This window comes from Myxine glutinosa, chromosome 8, assembly GCF_964187855.1.
Source record: "Myxine glutinosa chromosome 8, kmMyxGlut1.1, whole genome shotgun sequence".
NCBI lineage: Eukaryota > Metazoa > Chordata > Myxini > Myxiniformes > Myxinidae > Myxine > Myxine glutinosa.
Genome location: NC_136268.1, coordinates 74,043,919 through 74,067,062, shown reverse-complemented (window position 1 = coordinate 74,067,062; position 23,144 = coordinate 74,043,919). Strand labels below are relative to the sequence as shown.

The following is a 23,144-nucleotide window of genomic DNA, read 5'->3' as shown; positions in this document are numbered from 1 at the left end:
ACATTGCACCAACAGTGAAGAGGTATTTACAAGCTGCAATACTATTACTGTACTATATCATAGAAGAGAATGGGCATCTTGATGTACCATACTCTTTACAGAGCGCTGGCGCTGCTTAAGCCGTTTCTTCGCAGGAAATACTAAATTTTGACTGCATATGGCGGCTCTGTCCGAGCTTAGTAAATGGTTGAGCATGCACTAAATAAGGCACCAAGTGGTTCTCATGTACTTGAATTTAAGTACACAACAGCCTAAGGACATTGCATTGGTGTTTACTGGCTGTACTTTCTTGTTTTGAGCATCCCATTCACTGATAAGAAAGCAACTAGTCCTGTAGTTGAGCAGGAAGCTTACCAGGCGGCTGATCTCTTCCTGCCTGTCAGGTGCGGAACGTGCTGTCGCTTTGATCATGGTGGATGTCTGGTTGTCCGTGAGCTTTTTGATGCAACGCTGTCCAGCGACGATGTTACATACCTGTAACGAGATAATCAAAATATTGCTGCAGTTTCAGTCCACAAGTCATATAACCACACAATGGTGCAAACAGGATGTTGCACTGCATCCCAAATTGGATGAAATTTTAGGACACAATGGAACAAATAATGAAAGTACGACTGCAGGAAATGGTTTAAATTCAAACAAAGTAACAACAACATTACTCCGCTCTTACTTCTGACAAAGGGTTAACACCCGATTAGGGTTAACGCCCGGTTAACGTCAGCTTTACTTTGCTTCCCACGGCGGTGAGCCCACCTTTGTCAACCTTCAGCTGATAAAACCTATTAACAGAAATAAAAATTAAACTGAGGTGCTTTTGGCTATGAGCAATGATCTCAACAACTAAAACTCCATTGTTACTTAGATCTGACAGGTAGAGTGAACAATACAAAAGCTCCAGTACACACACTGACTTACCTCAAGAGGAAGATACGTGTGCTTCTCCTCTTGGCCAACCTGTAAGCAGGGCAGATGCGCGTATTTGAGATGCAGCTTGTACTTGTCCCGGAAGTACTGGGCCACTGTGCACTCCACAGTCTGTCCACTGTCGAGCTGGAGAGGAAATCTTTAAAGGGATGCAGAGATGTAAGCATGTTAGACTTTAGAGTTTATCTTTGTTTTTGTTTTTAACATCTCATTATAACTGAAGCTGCTGCTATATAAATGTGCAAGAGTTGTTTTTCCAGGTTCCAAATTTATTATCAAGGAGTACCAGATGTTTGCAAATTTTTATGGAAAAACTGCATCATTTGATGAGGAGTAAAGAAAGCCGATGAAAAAATAAAGGTTACTTCTTAAATATTTCAGCTGACAATTTAAACATGTTGATGTCGATATGATTAAAAGTGAATTAAGTACAAAATTTCAGTTCGGAGTTCAATACATTCCTAAAATGAATCAAAACATATAGAAATCAATTCCCTCAACATCCACAAATCACCAAAATTAAATGGGCCAAGGTTAAATGGTATATCACCGGCAACATGGCTTTGATCATTTATGCTTTCCCCAGACCCCAAAGATTCGTTACATCCACCACACAAGGTGGATCCATGCCTGTTTTTTTGTTTGTTTGACTGCGAGCAGGATATCTCAAAAGTTATGGACAGATTCGGACGAAATTTGGACATGTTGGGTGTGCAAGAAGGACGAATTGATTCGATTTCGGTGAAGATCTGGATCTGGATCCGAGAATTTATAAATTTTTCACCAATGAGCAACATATATAAAAAAAGCCCAAAACGAAATCTAGCAGGATATATCAAAACGTTATGGAGAGATTATGACTAAACCTGGTGTACGAGTGGGTAGGTGACAAGAACAAGCGATTCGATTTTGGTTCAGGTCCGGATGCAGATCTGGCCTATCATTGGGATACAAAACGTAAACTGTTCAGCCTGGTGGAGGTATGCGCTCTACCGAGTGCCGTTCTAGTTTATCGCCCCACCCGACACTCCATCTCCACAATTTTCACAAAAAACCGCAAACACACCCTTTTCACAGAAAACCATTTGGAAATTAAGATGCACCCCCCGGTAGGTAAGCACATACGTTTGCTGGGCTGCTGGTCTACGGGTCACGTTACACACGCGGTACTTTCTTTTCATTTGCCCACAGTGGGTGATCTCCACCTTCAATCCTGCAATGGGGAGGACATAGACCAGTTAGTTGCTAATGAAGAACAAATCCCCAGGATGAGTCAAAGGTGACTGCCAAACATTGAAGCACAAGGTAAACGTTTTAATATCATGATTTTAATGCATAGAACTGATGTTAGTAATTATTTCATTTCGGAATAAGGTTCAAGGTTGTGTTTCCATGGATCATTGGATTACTAAAGAAAGGTGATGATGTTGTGGAGTTGTTTGGTGCAACTGGCTCAATTGTTGTGGAGCATCCCAATGTCAACTCAGTATGAATGAAGTTCGGTCTGCAAATTATATTAATCATTTGAAAGTGATGGTGCGATACAACACACCAGAGCATGTGATAGGTCAAACACCATCTTAACAACAGAGGCGAATGAGAATGTCTGTGTCACGGTGATTTCTAGGAGCCATGGTAGGTCTCTATGCCAACACTCATGTGCACTTTGCATGAACAGCGAATCTTCGAAAATAATATTCATAAGGGTTCATCCATACAAACTTCGGTGAGACCTTTCTTTCACAGGTTAGAAAATTGTTATATTTTTCTCGACTTTATCAAGGATTCGGCATTTTTACCCGTAGATTTGCTGACTGATTTCAGCAAAAGACAGCCTGTAGTACTTCACAAACATTCTGCTGCATTCCACACCAGGAAACTTGTTCGTTTCAGAGAGGCTCTCATCAAACTCCACATCGCCAATGTTATGACCGTCAACCCTTTAAGCAACATGCAAAATTTGGTTGGATTTGGTTCAGTAGTTTTTGGAGCATATATAAACAAGCAAGTAAGCAAATAAATAAATACACTGTATAAACAAACGAGAACGTCAATCGGTAGAGAGGATAGTCTCGCTTCACGTGCTAACAAAAATACCATCGCTAACTGAACATGCTACAACTATAGCCTCACTGCTATTATGGCCAATATACCCATATCATCCATCCACCCTATTTTGTCACATACATTGCCATGATCCGTAGCTTTTTTGAATAGTGATTGGTTATTAGGATACTTAACAACCACTTTGTGTACATTAAGACTAAATTGTGTCAATAAGGGTGAATATGAAAAAAAATTCAAACGACTGCATATTACCCAAAGAAAGCAGATCATACGAATGAAGTTTCACATCGATATGTTAAGCGGTTCTGCAGAAGAAGGTTATTTTACGTTTTTATTTTCAATCCAACATGGCCAATAGAACACGTGACATATGACATCATAAATTAAATTCTTCACACATCGGGTCGTAGATCAGATATATGAAGTTGAAGATTTTTTGGATGATGATTTCAATTCAACCAATTATGCCGGAATACCACTTCACCGAAGATGTCATCTTTATCACCCTATGTACCATGGGGAATTTATGACACAAGCCAAGTTTCAATTTTTTCAGTTGAATGGGTTCGTAGAAGATGTCCAATTTTTTTTCTTTTAATCCAAAATGGCTGTGATTGGGTAGTGTGGGTACAGTTTTGGAAGCAAACACAGAATTGAGGCATTCTGCCTTATCACAAGCAAAGTCGGCTGTGGTACCATTTGAAGTGAGGGCAGGGATGGAGGGGGTACATACTCCAAAGGCAGGTTGGTGGTCTTTCTGTCTTCTATCGACTCCTCTCTGGCCTAGCCCACCAACCCCCCCCCCCCCCCCCCCCCAGCCCTGTCTGTGCTCTGTCCCCCAAATACTCCTACACAGGTCCACAAGATCTGGCAGCAATCCTCATCTGGTGAAACTGCCAAAATCAAGACTCTCTGCTCACCTTCACTCTTTCATTCCTCTTTTCTCTCGCCTCTGGAACAAACTCCCTCACTCTCTTCAATCCCACTCCCCCCTCCAGGACTTTAAAACAGCTGTTCATCACCATCTCTTATCTTCCCCCATCCAAAACCGTGATCTTTTCTACCCCCGTTAATTCACTCCAGATCCACTTTTTTGAAATACCGACTTCTTTCCTGGAAATCCAAGCTGTGTCCATGTGGTTTCTACCTCTCCCACCCCCACCCCCTTCCCACACCTCCTCCCCCCCCCCCCCAAGCCCTCTCCCTCTCACAGATCTCCCGATGTCCATGCTCTCAAATGGTGTACTTGTGTGTTTCTCCCTCTCTCCCCATCTTGTCTCCCGCTCCCTTTATTATATGTCTTATGTGTCCGTTTGATTTTTTTTGTCATTAATGTTAGCTCTTACACGAGCCTCGATCTTGTATACCAAAAAGAAAAAAAGAAAAAAAAAAGATAGACTTCAAAAGATTCCACAGGGTTTTGGAGGAAGGGCAAGTTGGAAAGTTCAATCTTGAGGTTGACAAGATGCTGTTTTCTGACTCTCCTTGAGAATGGGCACGCACTTGTTGCGGTCTTTGTGGAGTGATCTGATGTCGGTCAGATTTGTCTTCCCGAAAGAGAAAATTGTTTTAAGGCAAATTCTTCACCACAGGATTCAGTGTACCATTGGTGGGAAGACGTGTAGGATAACTGAAGAAGAGCGTGATGAATCTGTGAATAAGAGAGAGCAGGTTTCTGTGGAAGAATTCCCAGACCAGTCCTGAAAAAAGAGACGACTGTTTGCAGTCTCTTACAATCTGCGCGAGTGAACGACCAGGCTCGCCAGCATTGAGGCAGCTCTCCAAGAATTGCCAGAGATGTTGATTCTCACAAGCATATAACCATATGAACTAATTGAAGCAGAAGAAAAGCAGCAGAAATTTGCAGGAAACTTTGTCATTACCAAGTGCAGAAAGGAGGACATGCCATTGGGAGAAATTTGGGTCAGGAAATTCACTGATTGGATCAGGCCCATGACGTCACAAAGGTTTTTTGCTGCAGTGTCATGGCTGTTGAGAGATACCAACACCAGCCAATTTGCAAAGTGACAGTTGAAAATAGAACGGCACTCGTTAGAGTGCATACTTCCCTCCGTCAGGCTGAACAGTTTAAGTTGTGCATCCCACTCGTACTCAGAGGATCTTGATCCGGACCTTAACCAAAATTGAAAATTCGACATTTAAAAAAAACAATCGGATCCATGTTCGGCTTATCACCAAAATTGATTCAATTCTTCCCTGTCATACACCCACCCCATCCACCAATTTTCATCCAATTCCGTCCACAACTTTTAGATATTGTGCTGTATATCGTTTTTGGCACCATCTCTCGATGGTGAAGAATCACTTAAACTAGAACAGCACTCTTTGGCGTCCCGACGTTGACCCATTTGCTGCCGCCCACATTATTACATCATTATACATACTTGTACTAAGTTTGATTTAAATCCCTTAAGCTGTTTTTAAGTATCACATTTTTACCTGACATGACCTTAGGGCTTAGGGTTATGAAATTTGGGTTCCCCGATGGTTACCTAAAGGTGGTTTATGACCTTAGGGCTTAGACCTTTGATGCAGAAATCTAATCAGTTCATTTCTTCATCATAATATACGTAAACTTGTACCAACTTTGGTCGAAATCCAATCATTCGTTCTCAAGTTATTGCGATAACAGGATTTTCATCTAACATGACATCTGACCTTTGACCTTGTGACCCCAAAATCTAATCAGTTCATCTTTACCTCATTATACATACTTACACCAAGTTTGACTAAGATCACTTTAGCCGTTCTCAAGTTATCGTATTAACAAAAACCTATCACAGATGCAGATGGACAAATGGACGCATGGACGGACAGCCGGATGGGCAACCCAAAAACATAATGCCTCTGGCGACGTTGTCGGCGGAAGCATAAAAATTCAAGTACCCGGATCCAGATCTTCACCAAAATCTAATCATTTCGTCCTTGTCACATATCCAAACTGTCCACCAAATTTCATCTGAATCCGTCCACAACTTTTTGAGATATCCTGTTCACAGACAGGCAAACAAACAGGAACAATGTCATGCAGAGCACGGTACTTGCAAAATCCGCCACCTTGCCACCACCGCCCTCCTCCCCCCAACCGCAACCCCCCAGAACCCCCCACCCCCACCGCCCACCAAAAAAAGTGGCCATGCATACATCAAATTGTACATTCATGTAATTGAGATTAAAATTGACGATCTTAATCAAAGCTCAGGCCAATCGGATAAAGATTGATGATTTTGCAAGTTTGAACTTGAGCTGACCTTTGTCCTCAAATATAGTTCGTTTCCCAATTCAGTGATGCACTGGGAACGAGGCAATTGCTGTTTAACTTTCAAGTCAATCAACCCTAAAAACCAACCCTATATTACTCGAAGGTCGCAACAAAACTCATTTTGCAAGAAATGTTCGTTTCCCATTAATCGTACATTTTTCAAAATCCAATCTCACCCCTCCCCTCCAAATCTTCCCCATCACCTATCCCTTTCAAATCTTCCACCTTGCCCCTCCCCTCCAAATCTTCCCCATCACCCATCCCTTTCAGATCTCCCCCCTTGCCCCTTCCCTCCCTCACTCCTCCCCTCCTAGACTCCCCTCTCACCCCTCCTCCTCAAAGCGTCCTCCCCGCTTCTTCCCCCTTCCAACTCTCACCTTCATCTCCCTCAACCTTCTGCCTCACTCTTCCCCCTCCTCAAACAACACCTCACTGCGCCTCACCCAATCGCCATCAAACCTTTTGTCCGCCCCATTCTTCCCTTTCTCCAAGCTGTTCTGAAATCTCTGACACACCTTCAACAGCTCTCCCTACCTCTTCCTCCTCTTCCACATCATACCCTACCGCTCCCACCCCTGTTCTGTATCCGATGCTCCCCCTTCCTCTTCTTTAACGGTATGGACCTCAAACATCCGGGGCCTTCGCTCAAACTTGACTGATCTCTCCATACAGGTTGCTTCTGACAAACCAGACGTGATCTGCTGAACAGAAACTTTCCTCCTTCATGATGTCTCTGATTCCTTGGTATCTCTCCCAGGTTACTCCCTCCTCCGGTATGATAGACCTGAGCCTCGTCCTGGAGGGGGGGTTGCTATCTTTATAAAAAACTCTCTTCCTCACTCGCCCTGCACTGCCCTCTCTCCACCTCACCCCCAGGAATACCTTTGGCTACGCCTTCCCCTTCGCTCCCACCTTTTGTTCATATGTGTGTTGTACCGACAACCAAACAGTGATGACTCCATCTACATCTCGCTGTCTGATAACATGGACCAACTTCTATCTACCCCATCCCAACTCTCTCTTCCTCATATGTGGTGATTTCAATTGTCACCATGCCAGTTGGCTGGGTGTGGGTACCTCTCTCACCAGCCATGGCTCTTCAGCAAAGGACTTCTGTGACTCACTGGGACTGACACAATCTGTCAATTTCCCGACCCGGATCTCAATCAACGGAGCATCTTCTCTTCTGGACTTGGTTACGACTAACTTCCCTGAAAATGTCTGCTGCTCTTCTTCTGCTCCAATCGGCTCATCTGATCATGTGCTTGTTAAAGTGGTCATCTCTCTGACCATTCTCAGAGAGCCTCCTCAGCGTCGACGAGTCTGGCATTTCACTCAGGCCAACTGGCATGGTCTTCAAGCAGCCATCAATCATCTGGACTGGTCTCCCATCTCAACCGCCTCTGACATCAACTCATCCTGGGAATTCTTCCAAAGTAAACTGCTCTCTCTCTTGCACAGATTTATCCCATCTCGTCTTCATTTGTCATACCCTTCCTCCCGTCCATGGTACACGGAATCTTGTGGTGAGGCTATTGCCCAGAAACAACTTGCTTTCGTCTCCTGGAAAGCAATTCCAACGGAAGGAAATCTCTTTTCCTTTCACAAAGCCCGAAACAAGTGTGTGTCCACCCTCAGGAGAGCCAGGAAACAATATCTCTCCGTTCTCAGGACAGAACTCTCTCCCTCTGTCTCCCTCCCTCTCCCTCTGTCTGTCTCCCTGTCTGTCTGTCTATCTGTCTCCCTCTTCCAAATCCTGGTGGCGTCTGGTCAAATCTGTTTCTGGTGTTTGTTCCCCCTCCATCCCCTCCCTCACCTCAAACGGCCACACGGCTGACTCCGCGCGTGAAAAATCTGAATGCCTCAACTCCGTGTTTGCCTCTAAATCTTGTGTCCCAAACCCATCCCTCTCTGTACCCACCATACCCAGTCGTACCCAGCTGCTCCTGGACTCTGTGTCCTTCCCTCCTGACAAGGTGGAAAAGTTTCTGTCAACCCTCGACTCTGATTCTGCAACTGGACCTGACGGCATCAGCCCACGGGTCCTAAAATCTTATTCTTCCGCTCTTTCACTCCCTCTCTCTGTTCTCTTCACACTCTCTTTTGCTCAAGGTCATCTGCCATCTGCTTGGAAATCTGCCAACATCACCGCTTTGCACAAAAAAGGTGCAAAAACAGATCCCAGCATCCACAGACCAATCAGCCTTCTCTCAATTATCAGTAACGTCATGGAATCCATCATTGCTTCAGATATGAAATCTTTCCTCTTCTCCAATGGCTTGATCTCTGATCATGAATTTGGTTTCAGACATGGTCACTCTACTCTGGACATGCTGCCACTGCTTTCTCAGCAATGGATGGAGGTCCTCAATGCCAAAGAGGAAATTAGAGCTGTCTCCCTTGACATATCACGTGCCTTCGATACGGTCTGGCACCCCGCTCTGCTCACCAAACTCTCCTCTGTTGGTATCCATGGAAATCTCCACGCATGGCTGGCGGACTTCCTCTCTAGTCATAGTCAGCGTGTGGCCCTGAATGGGTTTCTCTCATCTCCTCTTCCTGTTCAGGCTGGAGTTCCCCAAGGCAGTGTTCTGGGCCCTGTGCTTTTTCTGGTCTTCATCAATGATCTCTCCGACTCTCTTGAAAATCCTCTCTATCTCTTTGCTGATGACTCTACTCTCTGTCGCTCCATTCTTCATCCCTCAGATCGGCAGTCTGCAGCCTCCTCACTCTCTGCAGACCTGGACAAAATAACAGACTGGGCAAACAAGTGGAACATGTCTTTCAATCCTGACAAATCTCACACTCTTACGATGTCTCTCCGAAAAGACCGACTGGACAACCCTCCCATCTACTTTCTGAATAATCCTCTCCAAGAAGTTCTGTCACTCAAACTTTTGGGTCTCACTATCTGCCTTGATCTTTCCTGGGAAAACCACATTTCAAATCTGGCCTCCAAAGCCAGTCGCCGACTGGGCATCCTCCGTTGTGCGAAGTCCTTCCTTGGAACACCTGAGCTCCTCACCACATACAAGGCTTTCATCCGCAGCTCAATGGAATACTGTTCCCCCCCTCTGGGCCGGTGCTCCCCCCAAGCCCTCCCCCTCCCACACATCTCCCTGCTCTTAAATGTTGTGTGCTCTCAAGTGTTTGTGTGCTTCCCATTCTCTTGTCTTCCGCTCCCTCTTTTTATATCTTTTGTTTGTCTGGTTGATTTGTTTGTGAAGTAAATGTCAGCTCTTTCACGAGCCTCGATTCAGTATACAAAAAAAGAAAAAAGAAAAAAAAAAAAAGATGAAAATTGACGATTTTTCAGATAAAAAGTAATGATTTTAGAAGTTTGACCTTGAGTATTGACTTTGGGTTGACCTTTCGACTTCAAAAATGGTTGGTTTCCCAATTTAGTAACCCAATTTGCAAATCCTGTTCAACTTTCAAGTCAATCAGATGAAAAATGATGATTTTGGAGATTTGACCTGAAGATGACCTTTCACTTCAAAATCAATAGGCTTCTCAGTTGTAACTACCTCTACCATTTGATGGTTTCGTGAAGATCGGATTTAAATTGTGACCTGTAGGAGCCTGACATACAGACAGACAGACAGACAGACAAACAGGCAGGTATAATGCACAAGACCAACCAATATACTTGAAAAATCTTCGATTTTGCCAGTAAAAACAATCAGACAAACAAACAGACAGAATAACAACGTCGACTGACCAATATACCTGAAAAATCTTAAATTTTTCAAGTAACAAACAGACGGGTGAAAACATAACCTCCGCCACCAAAACACATATGAGGAAGGGAGAGTTGGGATAAGTGGTTGAAAGTTCATTCTTTTTCGTTGCGAGACGGATGTAGATGGGGTTGTCACTGTTAGGAGTACGGAAGAACACACAGCCAAACAAGAGGTGGGAACGTATCAACTTTTCTCGTATCAACATATCAACATATCAGAACTTATCAACGTATCAACATCACATATCAACTTTTACGCATCAACATATCAACTTTTCTCAACAATCCTCTCCAAGAAGTTCTGTCGCTCAAGCTTTTGGGTCTCACTATTTGCCATGATCTTTCTTGGAAAAACCACATTTCCAAGCTGGCCTCCAAAGCCAGTCGCCGTCTGGGCATCCTCCGTTGTGCGAAGTCCTTCCTTGGAACACCTGAGCTCCTCACCACATACAAGGCTTTCATCCGCAGCTCAATGGAATACTGTTCCCCCCCTCTGGGCCGGTGCTCCTGCCTCACACCCAGCCCGGCTTCACGCTGTTGAAACCAAAGCTTCCAGAATCATTGGAAGCTCCTGCGATGAAGTTAACTCCGAGGGCCTTTCACTCACTCACCACAGGCAGGTTTGGTGGTCTTTCTGTCTTCTAACGACTCCTCTCTGGCCTTGCTCCCCCAGCTCTCTCTGTGCTCTGTCCCCCAAATATTCCTACAGGTCGCACAAGATCTGCCAGCAACCCTCTTATGGTTAAACTGCCAAAATCTAGGCTCTCTGCTCACCTTCACTCCTTCAGTCCTCTTTTCTCCTGCCTCTGCAACAAACTCCTACACTCCCTTCAATCCCACTCCTCCCTCCAGGTCTTTAAAACAGCTGTTCACCACCATCTCTTATCTTCCCCCATCCAAAACCTTGATCTTTTCTACCCCCGCTAATTTTCACCCCAGATACACTTTTTTGAAATTCCAACTTCTTTCCTGGAAGTCCTTGCAGTGTCCATATGTTTTCTCCCACCTTCCCCAAGCCCTCTCCCTCCCACAGTTCTCTCGATGTCCTTGCTCTCAAATGTTGTATTTTGTATCCGTCCTTCCCCCTCTCTCCCCATCTTGTCTACTGCTCCCCTTATTTTGTGTTTTGTGTCGGTTTGACTTTTTGTGTGATTAATGTTAGCTCTTTCAGCCTGGTGTTGGCTTAGCGGTTAGGGTGCCGGTTTAGGTTCCTAGGATCCTGAGTTCGAATCCCGATCGATCGCTGAATTAACACCAGGGGGGTTGACTCAGCCTGTCATCCTTCCGAGGTCGGTAAATTGAGTACCAGCTTGCTGGGATGAATGATCCGGTGTGTACCCCGATTTAGAATAGGTACACCATATCCCTGCGCATCGTAAGAGGCGACTAAGGGTTGGCGTCAGGAAGGGCATCCGGCCATAAAAACATCGCCTCAAACAGGGCCCCATGATGTCATGGGGCCCGCAAGGCCAACCCCCACTCTAGCGGGGAAGAATGGCCTTAAAACGATCATTCATTCATTCATTCATTCAATGTTAGCTCTTTCACGAGCCTCGATCTTGTATACAAAAAAAAACAAAAAAACGTCGGGGACAGCCAAAGATACTCCTGTGGCTTTGGAGGTGCAATAGCAGTACACAGACTGATAAATTGAGGTCTTGATGTAAAGTGAAACTCTGCCACCAGGCAGGGTTCAGGCCTATCAAATCAGAGGAGACAATAGCCAGGAAGAGACATTAAGGAGTCAGGGATGGCCTGTGGGAGAAAGCATTGGGAGGGCAAGGGGAGAAGCCATAAGGGAGTAGGGCAAGGGGGAAAGCCGAAAGGGGGCAGGGGCAAGGGGGAAACTGAGAGGGGCAGGGCGAAGGGGAAGCTGAGAGGGGTAAGGTGAGGGGAAGCTGAGAGGGGTAGGGTGAGGGGAAGCTGAGAGGGGTGGAGTGAGGGGGAAGCTGAGAGGGGTCAGGGTGAGGGGAAGCTGAGAGGGGGCAGGGCGAGGATGGAAGCTGAAAGGGGCAGGGCAAGGAGGGATGCTGAAAGAGGCAGGGCAGGCGAGGTTGGGGTGGGGGTGGGAGCTGAGGGGCTTGTGGCAAGGGGGAAGCTGAGAGGGGGCAGAGCAAGGGGGGAGTTGAGAGGGTATGGCAAGTGGTAAGATGGGAAGAAGGGTTGAGTGAGGGAAGAGATGGGAGGAAGTGGGAGGAGGTGGAAGATGGGAAGGTGTTAATGGAAAGCAGGAATGGGGTTGAAAGAGAGGCCTTGAGAGTAATAAGTGGAGGGATGCATTATTTTTTAAGGGAGGCCATTTGAGTGGAGGGATGCAATACTTTCCATGTGAGTGAAGGGATACATGGCTACGTATTTTAAGCGGAGGGATGCAATACTTTGAGGGAGACCATTTGAAGACTATCATCATCGAAACGAAAAAATATATACCCAAGATGTGTAACAATATATGTACGTAGTTCTAAATACAAGCCCTTGGAGTATTTGTGCAAGAGTTATTTAATAATGGTAGAAGTATAAGATATGTAGAGAGGGCAGGAAGATAACAGCACAAGACCTTTGATCTCCTTGGTAAACTTGACCCTCTGCGAGTCACTGAGAGGTCTTGATTGCTCTTCTACACTCCGCAGATCCAGCACTTCGCACATAAACTCGATCACTGCCTGTGCCTTGTAAAACGCCGTGGCCGACACTAGACAAATGTTGTCCGGCAAGAGTAAAGTAAAACGATCAGCCACTTTCAACATCTGGATGCACAAATCCTTACAGAGTACGTCTGCTAAATTGGATATGATATTACCAGCAACAATCCATATCAACTAAAAGGCACTCCAATGTTGTACTAGGTAGGAAAACCAAAAATACATGCCTCGAGAGGGTGGGGGATAAGGGGTTTAGGGAACATGTAATGCAAGAGGCAGAACGTACCATCGATGTTCAGCATCATGTTCCACATACACGGACGAACTGACTGGTGGAAGCCAAACCATACTTCTCGTCCTCCGCCAAGCGGTTGGCTATAGCCTTCAGGTGGGGTAAAGAATGAACGTCCCACAGGGGTATATCTGTTCCAAAGCATCACAAGGAAAAAAACAACAGTAGTATGTAAGGGTCATTCTCCTACCAGGGGTTAGAACATAAATGGACATTTATTTGAAGAAAGGTATTATCTAATGCTGGGGAAGGAGTGTAGGGGGTTGGGGGGGTTGGGGGGAGGGTAGGGGGTGATGGAGATATTGCTGTATGTACTGTCAATAGAACGAAGTCGATGGTGCACCATCGCAAATCCCCACGAATCCCGCTTGAATCAAAGTTTAAAGATGGCAAAACGTTCCAACAGGAATGACCGAACATCAAAATTAGATTTAAAATCCCCCCCCCCCTGCTATATATATGTATATATCTATATGTATATATACAAGAGGGGCAGTCCATAAGTAACCTTAAAATATATTTCACAGCTTGTTTATTGCATGTACGACTGTACGTGTGTAAAAACTTACTTTTTTTCAACAGAATCTCCATTGCTTTCAATGCATTTTCCCCAGCGCTTTACTAAGGCCTGGATTCCTGTAGAAAAAAAATATTTTGGCTGCTTGTGTAGCCATTCGTGCACCGCCTCTTGGACCTCTTCATCGGATCAGAAAGTGGTTCCACCAAGCGTCTCTAAGTGGCCCAAAGATGTGGTAATCTGAAAGGGCAAGGCCTGGATCGTAAGGTGGATGAGGAAGACACTCAAAATGCAGGTCCTCGATTGTTTCAGCTGTAGCGCGGGCAGTATGGGGCCGAGTATTGTCATGCTGCAGCAAAACATCGTTAGTGAGTAGTCCATGAAGTTTTGATCTGATTGCTGGTTTCAGATGATTTTTAAGGTCACAGTATGACGCACTGTTGACTGTGGTCCCTCTGGGCATGTAATGCTCTACAGGTGGGCCTCGGCTATCCCAAAAGAGCGTCAGCATCACTTTTCCAGCGGACAGCTGTGTGCGGAATTTTTGGGGTTTCGGTGAAGTTGAATGGCGCCACTCTTTGCTTACCCTCTTCGTTTCTGGCTGAAAGTAGTGGACGTTTCTGGCTGAAAGTAGGCTGAAAGTCACTACGCGCTGTAAGAAAGCGTCACCTTCTGTTTCGTAATGTCGCAGAAGTTCTTCACATGCGTTCGCTTGCCGTTCTTTCAGTTCGGGTGTGAGTCAGTATATCCCCCCCCCCTTCCCACGCCTCCTCCCCCCAAGCCCTCTCCCTCCCACACTTCTCCCTGCTCTCAAATGTTGTGGTTGTGTGCTACCCCTTCTCTCCCCATCTTGTCTTCCACTCCCTCTTTTTGTATATTTTGTTTGTCTGGTTGATTTGTTTGTGAAATAAATGTTAGCTCTTTCACGAGCCTCGATTCAGTATACAAAAAAAAAAAAAAAAAGTTGTCTCGTCACCCACCTTGCAGACACTTTGCAGAACCCCAGCACTTTGTGAATGATATGTTCTGCTGAACCATGGCTAATGTTCAATTTGGAGACCACTTCATCCAGCGTAATGCAACGGTTTTCCCTTATCACGCACTCTAACTCCTGCAACCATTTCTGGTGTGTCGGCTGTGTGAGGCAGGCCCGAGTGAGCAGCGTCTGCCACACTGGACACTCCACTTTTAAACTTCCTGTCCTAGTCGTACACCTGCTGCAGCGATAAAAATGCGTCACCATATTGCATCTTCATTCTGCGATGGATTTCACTGGGATTTACACCCTCACTTCCCAAGAAATGGATGACAGAACGTTGCCCCTCCCTGGTGCATGCTTCTAAGGGAGCCGCCATCTTGGAACTGGTGTACTGACGTCATATGCTCAATGTTGGCAGATATAAAACAAGCAAAACATGAATCTGACCCATAGATATAACATATGTCGTCTACAAATACACACATTACATTCTCGAATGTATATCGCCATTTTAAGGTTACTTATTGACTGGCCCTTGTGTGTGTATTTATGTATGTATGTATGTATGTATGTATGTATGCATGTATGTATGTATGTATGTATGTATGTATGTATAATGTGTGTGTGTATATATATATATATATATATATATATATATATATATATATATATATATATATATATATATATTTTGTCATTGAACATCAGTGCAGATGAGGTTGTTGCATACCTCATCGAAGGAAGATGCCGCATAACCACGTCCAGACCTTGTATGGCCTCAAAGGGGATCTGACCAAGACGACCAGACAATGCCTCATGCAGTAGATGCAGGCTCACATTTGCCACCCACTTAATAGATACCTTGAAAACCCTTTCCTTGCCCTCACCAGGCAAAGTAACCTCCAGTTCCACCTGCATTCACATCAACATAAAAATCAAATGCTCCAGGAATCTTGGGTTTCAAGTTCAAATGAAGAACCCCTATAAACTTTGAATAACGATGTGCGTGTTCTGGACATTTGCACCCATTTTGTGGCAAATCAAAAGCGAGCGATAGTAAAAAGCTCAACCTCCAGCTATTTGCAGACTGCAAAAAAGCAGATACTGATGACCACCACAGCCCCACTCAATACAGATAGCATAACGTATGTAGTCCACAACGAATCCAGAGTGGTAGCTGGGAAAATTACACCAAGGCCAAAAAAACCTCAGGCTATGTGCACACACTGCAGCTTACAAGAGGCAGAATAATGTGGCAAACAAACGTCTTGTTAGTCAAGATATATGCGGCAACAGTTAGTGAGGCACAATGTTTCTATAACCACAACAGCAATGGGGTTTGAGTATTGATTTTTTGGAGACAAAGTCCATGCTCATGAAAGAGCGAGAACACAGAAAGGAGAATAAAACAGAACATAAACATGAATGGCACTAGTTATGGAGCATACCTCCACCACTCCACCAGGCTGAACAGTTTACGTTTTGTATCTCACTGATAGGTCTGGATCTGGATCCAGACCTTAACCAAAATCGAATCAGCTTGTTCTTGTCACTTCGTCTATCTAGTTTTGGCATAATCGGTCCACAACTTTTTGAAATCTCATGCTATATATAGTTTTTGGCCCTTTCACTCAAGGGTGAAGAATCCCCCCAAAAACAAAAAAATTCTCGTATCTGGATTCGATCTTCAACAAAATCGAAACAATTCTTCCTTGTTGCACACCGGACCTGTCCACCACATTTCATCCGAATCCATCCATAACTTTTTGATATATTGTGGTCCATATAGGTTTTTGAAGTGCTGCAGAGACTGCTGTCCTTCCAGCATGTTCTCCCATCTCAGCCAAGGAACTCTAGTTCTGTCACAGTGGTCATTGGCGTCTTGGTAACCTCCCTAACCAAGGTCCTTGGTGCGTGGTTGCTCAGTTTGGTCAGACAGTCAGCTCTCGGAAGAGCCTATGTCGTTCCATATTCTTTCCATTTCCTAATGATGGAGCTCACTGTGCCCTTGGAAACTTTCAACACTCTAGAAATTGTTTTATACCCCTTCCCCAGATTTATGCCTCCTCACAATTATTTTTCAGAGTTCTATAGACAGTTCCTTGTACTTCGTGGTAGAGTTTCTGCTCTGACACTCACTGTCAACTGTGGGACTTTGTATAGAAAAGTGTGTTTCTTTCTAAATAATGTCCAATCAATTGAATTGGCCACAGGTGGACTCCACTCATGTTGTAGAGACGTCTCAAGGATGATCAAAGGAAATTGGATGTACCTGAGCTCCATATGGAGTGTCATAGCAAAGTGTTGAATACTTTTTGATTCGAGACATTTCACTTTCATTTTTAATTACTTTGCAAAACATTCTAAAAAATATTCCACTTCGCCATGATGGGATATTATGAGTGACAAAAAAAAATCTCAATTTAATCCATTTTAAGTTCAGGCTGTAACATAACAAAATGTGAAAAGTCAAGCGGTGTATATCTTTCCTGAAGGCACTGTATTTTCACTGGTGATTATTCAAATACAATTAATAATCTACACCACATTTAAAGATGGAGAATCAGAAAGAAAAGCAGAAGAAACAGCACGGTAAGTCTTACACATCTTTAGTCTCGCGTTGGTGAAAAATAGTGCTTATCTCTGACAATTATTGAAAGCAAGTTATGTTGTATTGCTGAAATTTAAGATATAGCATACATTATTTCTTCAATATGGTTACATGTGTGGGGTACAGGATACTTATTAAAGTAGAAGGCCTTAGCATGACCATGACCAGTAGGATAGTTCATTTTGACCTGTAATGAGGAATTCACTTTTAGGTTTAGTTGTCCTGTTTTTGTAAGCCATGGGGAGCCAGTGTCGTGGGCTGTAGATAAATTATCTAGGTAAAGGTATCATGTGATCTCGCCTCTGTTTGAACCAGCAAGGTCCAGGCATGGAAACGTGTAGGAATCCCAAGGCATAAGTGATTACAAGATCACAGTTACACTAGCATGAAGTTCACTCCCTTCTCTCCTCTCTCTCTGGCATTGGCGCGGAGATGTGACTTCACTGCCGGTGCCAGCAGTGTCACTGAGGGTTAGGCCCCCAGTAAGACTCTCAGAATGCTGCAATCAGGAGGTGTATTATTGGCCAGACCCAATGACAGGTGATACACCATTTCCCTCTCTTTCGCTGCGGACACCCATTGGCGACAGAGCTCTTTCCCCCTTTAGCCCAGCAGATATGTGAAAAAATTGTGCTTTTGGTGATACAAGCATGAAATTTTGAACACTGATAGAGCATACTACTAGGAAGATTTTTGGATATAGGGGCATTCAAATCTTTTCCTAGGGACAAAATGGCGGCCATTTTAAAAATGGCCGTTTACGGATAATAAGATACACAGTACCGATGTCTATAAAACTAGATTTACTTATTGCTCAAGCACACCTATGATGTTTTTTTCACGTAAACAGGTTGTAAGATCATAATTAAATGTCAACAAACTCACATAACATTTATTTGGTCCTTATTCTTTACAAAAATAATTACTTTTTGAGCTATTTTGAGCAAACTCCAGAAACACAATGGAAATGAAGTGGAAATGCCACATTAACGCTGTGGAAGTGACTTTCACTATAAAACAGTCTACAAAACAGTCTTCCACATGTTTGTGTATATGTAACAGGTGTGTTATTCCTCCTGTATACTATCGTGTGCACTCCCCTGCACAGTGACACAGAGCTGAGCACTGGAGTGCGGCCTTAACACACTTGCACTGTTTCCTGCAACCCTTCTTGCATCCACATCTAATCAATTGTCGGCATGCCTCAGTTGCCTCTGTGAGGGTTGTCCAATATATCCCCCAGCCGTTATTACTCTGTTTCCAACCCCATTCACTTGGCGATGGGAGCTCAGGTGCGCAAATCATCATCTGGCCCCAACAAAAGCCGGCTTGGTAGGCAGCTCTCTTGATGTGTTGTCTGAGGGCTTCTTGCGTTGGTGGGATAGCCTCTATTGATCTACCAGTCTGGGTGAAGAGATGCTTGCGGGCATCGTTAACATGTTCCTGGCTGCTTGTTCGATCGTAGAGCAGAACAACAAAACGCTCCAGTGGATCCATGTTGTCATTTGCAGTTGAAATGGTTGGTGTGGCAGCCAGTGCGCAGAAAGCTGAGTTGACCTCATCATAGGCTTTCCATGTTTCCCATGCTGTTTTCTTCCCCCTTCCGCCGAAGCAGGACACGGTGTCACACCCAGTGAAGGCGTGGAAGAATGGCAACCCTCGGCACTTGTTTGGTCCCAGTGCCACAGCCATCTCGTGAGCTGCCAAGTGCCTGAAATTCTTCCCTGTGCCAAAAGCAACTCAGAGTTCATCGATGTCAAGATATCCAGTTGCTGCCACTGCAAGGATCAAAACATCTGTGTCCACTGTGCGGATTGACACCTTGGTATAGCCCTGTCTGACTGCATCTTGGACATGGAGTAGTATCCTTGTATCTGCCTCCTCGTGACTACACGGGGAAAGACCAGTAACATCTCGTGGCTGTGTACAAAAAACTTCTTTGTGGTTTGTGGTGACGATTTGCTTGTCAGTCTCAATGTTTGCTATCCTCGTTGCTAGACAGTCAAACAACTCCACCTTGTTCTCGTCTATGCGAAGGAAGGCCTGCCAGTTTCGAGGGATGGAACTAGATGGCTCAACTCGTCTCCTGGTGCCTTTACCCCTCGTCTTCCTGGTGTCGGCTTTCAAACTGTCTGGGAAATATTCATCCCAGATAATATCAACCCTGCTCTTATTTTGTATCTGAGATGTGATGTATGGCAAGAATACTAGTGATGCATACTCAGAGAAGGTCTTCGCATTACGAGGTGCCAGCATGTTCACGATGGCTGCTCCATCCAGGATCATGACTTCAACAGGGGGGCTTACATCATCATTTTCCCGTGAGGTGATCAGATCTTCTAAGCACCCAACCAGATCAGACTTGGTTCCAAGCCGGATTTTGCCCATTTGTGACAATGCAGGGGGACAAGCTTGGTTTTCATGTGCAAAGAATTCATCAAGATCTCCATTCCGTGTCTGGGATGCAATAAACAGCCTGGAGAACAGAACGCAGTCATTCTTCAGAGATACCACCTTCAACTCTGTTCTTGACTTCTCTCTGACTGGGGGTCGGCTGAAGCGAGGGAGATTGTTTCTTTTTATTGGGTCAGTGATAGGCTTTGTCTGATGTACAAGCCTCTCGTTCACATATGTGTCATACTGTTCTTTTCCCAGCTTCTCGATCTGGTAAAGGGTGTTGATGACTGCTGGGTCTGCCAGGTCTCTGCTGTCTAGCACCAAGAGATCTTTGCTGTCGTCACAGAATGGGTTCCCCATCTCTCCTATGACACGGGTGAGTGCTCTCACATCTCGAGCAAAGGCTACCTGCGTGTGCTTTGTCTGTTCATGGTGTTTTAGTTCAGTTTTCCTAATTCTTTTTTCTGTTGTGGCCTCGAACTTATAGATCAGTTTGGCCATCTCTGGACCAGACACCATCCATCGGCGCAAAGCTGCAGCATTCTCCGTAAGACCTACAGCCCCTCCATCACCTTTCACCAATGCATTATTTTGCTTGTGTGCCTGGTCTAAGGCTATGGCAGAGAATGCACGTGTAGTCTTCTTCATGGTGAAGTTTCCTGCCAGAAACTGTGCGTATACAGTTGGATGCTTTGTTGCAAGTGTCACCATGTCGCGCAAGTGAACTGGGATCCACCTGGCATAGTTTGTATGTCCCAAGGCGAAGAACCATGGTACAAGCTTGGTCAGAGCATCAGTGTACAGTTGGAAGTTTCCTTCACGGACGGATCTCACATAGATCAGGACTGCCAGTTCTAGCTGCATAATTAGGAACCAGAACTGAAACTGTGGACTTGCATTGGCTTGTTCACCGCACCAGTCATCTAGTGGTATCGTATCCTGTCCCTCATCTAGTCCACTGGTGTACTGGCTGTAGGCTTCCTTCAGGAGAAGATAGAGAGTACTGGCTGTGACTTGGTGTGCTCGTCGTGTGCGTGTCACATGGGTCACTTTCAGGAAGGAATCAGCAGTACCACTTGTAGCAACCCCTGCAAGCATCAGAACGCCTGTCCACCCACTGCTATCCAGAAGGTCACCGAGGGTTTTCCATGCTGCCATCTCAATATGGAGTCCACCAAAGACCATGACGAAGTGATCTTCTCCGTGTGTTTCTGGCCATCTCCATTGGATCTGTTTGGCAAGTGTGTACAGTGGCTGATCAAGTGTGATTACAGGGATATGACCTGGATTCAGAATATCGATTGCTTTCTTGATGACATCCATGGAGTGACGAATCATTGCCACAGATTTTGCCTGGTCATAGAAGAGAGGCAGCAATGAAGTTAAGGCCACACTACACTCTGGTTCTTCTGGAATAGACTGCTTGCTGGCATGGTATCCAGCCCATGATACTGTCTCGTCTCCCTTAAGTGGTGTGTCAGATAGCACTGTCTTCTCCATCTGCTCCAGCCACCTGTCAAAATGCAAGATAATGAACACAATTAAGAACAAACAAGTCCACACAAGTTAACAAGTCTTGGTTATTTAGGTACACATATAACTGTCCACAGTTCAAACACAATAATCAGTTACCTGTACTCAATCTGCATTGCTTCAGGGATGAGTTGGCAGTTGCTTTTGTTGGGACCCGCTAGCTTGGGTACAGGTGGGTCACATTTACCCAGAACAACAGGAGGTACGATGGTGTATGACTGTGGCAGGTGTGCATCTGTTGTTGATGTGTCATCTGGGTTTACCCGTTGAACTCCACGGCTATCGCTATTTGGGTGCTGGAAAAGTGAAATGCCAGTGCCATGGAAGGAGTCGTGGGCACTTGTTGAACTGGGGTTATGATCAATGTTATCCACTGCCCCAGTTGTGAAGAGGTCACTTTTTAGCTCAGGGGGGCAAACTGTACCCTCATTTTGGAAGAAACGGCAGATTCTGTTCCCCAAGTCCGTGGAGATGCTAAGCACCCTGTCATAGGAGATCGAGAGACCCAGGTTGAACATAGTATCAACCAGGTCTCTTTTTCGAGTCTTTGTGTGGATAAGGGTGCCCAGGTACACAGGCAGGGGAGTCTCCCGATTGTGACTGTGCCTCGTGGACGTGGTAGTACTGCTACTCTCTCTGCGGCGTGAGTAACTGTTGAACATAAGGAGTTGTGAGATTGTGAGAGTAGGTGTTGATACCGACGAGTGGCTTGACTGCTCTTGGATGTTAGGACCATTCAAGATCATAGAAACTAGTGATACAAGCGAATTAGGTACCGAATGTGCTTGGCAGTGGGCTTCAAATGAACCACTAAATGTTGAGTTCATTTTCAACATGTCTCTACGAACTATATTTGCGGCTCTAGCAAGACAAACTCCATCACTGTCAGTGTCGTGATCACATGCCTTCTGAAGGGCTGAGCCAACATCCTGGTTGAAAGCAAGCAGAATATCTCGACCGGACATGTGCTCCTCTAGGTCTGGAAAATATGTCATGATTCGATCTTTGAGTTTGGTGGAGTGGACACGCCTGGTCAAGACTGTTCCAAGCTGTTCCAGCCTGGTGGTGTATAGTCTTGCTAGGTCTACCAGCTTGAACACTGGTGTCACAAGAGCATTTGTGCGGGCATCATCGATGTAGGACACTAGCTCTCCAAGTGCTATACCGTGATTGATATCATCTTGTTCATTCAGTGTTGTGCTTGTGGCCCTTGCTTTGTTATAAAGTGACACCAGACACTTCACGTGGTACTGTGCATCTTGTGCTATAAGGTCACCTGCACTCAGTTTAGCAAGAAGTGCCTGATCTCCTAGTTTCAGGGCAGCTGTCCTGACATGTTTATCGAGGTCGAAGGTGGAAGCTTTTCGCAGAGAATTAGTACCCGCTGGTTTGTCACAAAAGAAACACTTTTCAGGCTGTGGCTGTGTGTGGTCTACATGTACTCTGTGACGGGTGTACTTTCTTGAGACACTTGCGGTTTCTTCACTAGACGTTTCTCTTTTTTGTGCCCGATGCAGTTCAGTTTTGTTGTATTTCAGTCTGCATGAATCATGCCACTTAGCCTTGTGGCTCTGGAAGGTTGACTGGATACCTTCACCATCGTCCAGGCGGGACAGTTCTAGAGATTTTGGCAGGCAGCCCATCTGGCTGAAGGTGAGGAGATAATCTGCAAGAGTTTGGTATCCGGACCCTGTGGTTCGCTTGGAATCAGCTGGACAGGCAAGGGCCTCATCGGTGACCTCCTGACATAACACACACTTCTCCCAATCTGTCAGATAAGGCATGTTTGTTCCAGATGTACTAGGGCTTTGGGGGTCTAATAGCTTGAAATTTTTGTTGGCCATTGTCAATTAAGCATTATCCACCACCACCATCCAATCAAAATATACAAATTGGGAACCAAATCTAGGTAGCTACTACAGTCAATGAGCGAAGGTGCAGTGCAGTCGAGTTATCATCTGAAAAAGAAATACATACATTATTATCATAAATATAGTAATTCGCTTTCATAACTTTTCACTAGCCTTGCATTGTTCCTTATAGTCACCTAGTCTATGATAGGAAAGTTCATAAAGCTACATCAAAGTTGTTCATATAAAGGTATTGAACCAAAATTACACCCAGGAGAAATCAGATAGTCATGCAAAGTTAAATAAT

At 44.9% G+C, this 23,144-nt stretch overlaps 1 protein-coding gene across 1 annotated transcript in view; it reads right to left on the bottom strand.

Annotated features, from left to right (window-relative positions):
- The window catches only part of LOC137414948 (protein argonaute-2), a 260,673-nt gene that overhangs the window by 130,474 nt on the left and 107,055 nt on the right, over positions 1-23,144 (bottom strand). The window contains exons 5-10 of the mRNA XM_078783394.1: positions 15,177-15,358; positions 12,945-13,081; positions 12,574-12,708; positions 2,050-2,137; positions 916-1,063; positions 355-474 (exon numbers count right to left, since the gene is read on the bottom strand). Coding sequence (XP_078639520.1) covers positions 355-474; positions 916-1,063; positions 2,050-2,137; positions 12,574-12,708; positions 12,945-13,081; positions 15,177-15,358 — 810 coding nt within the window. The remainder of the gene's footprint in view (positions 1-354; positions 475-915; positions 1,064-2,049; positions 2,138-12,573; positions 12,709-12,944; positions 13,082-15,176; positions 15,359-23,144) is intronic.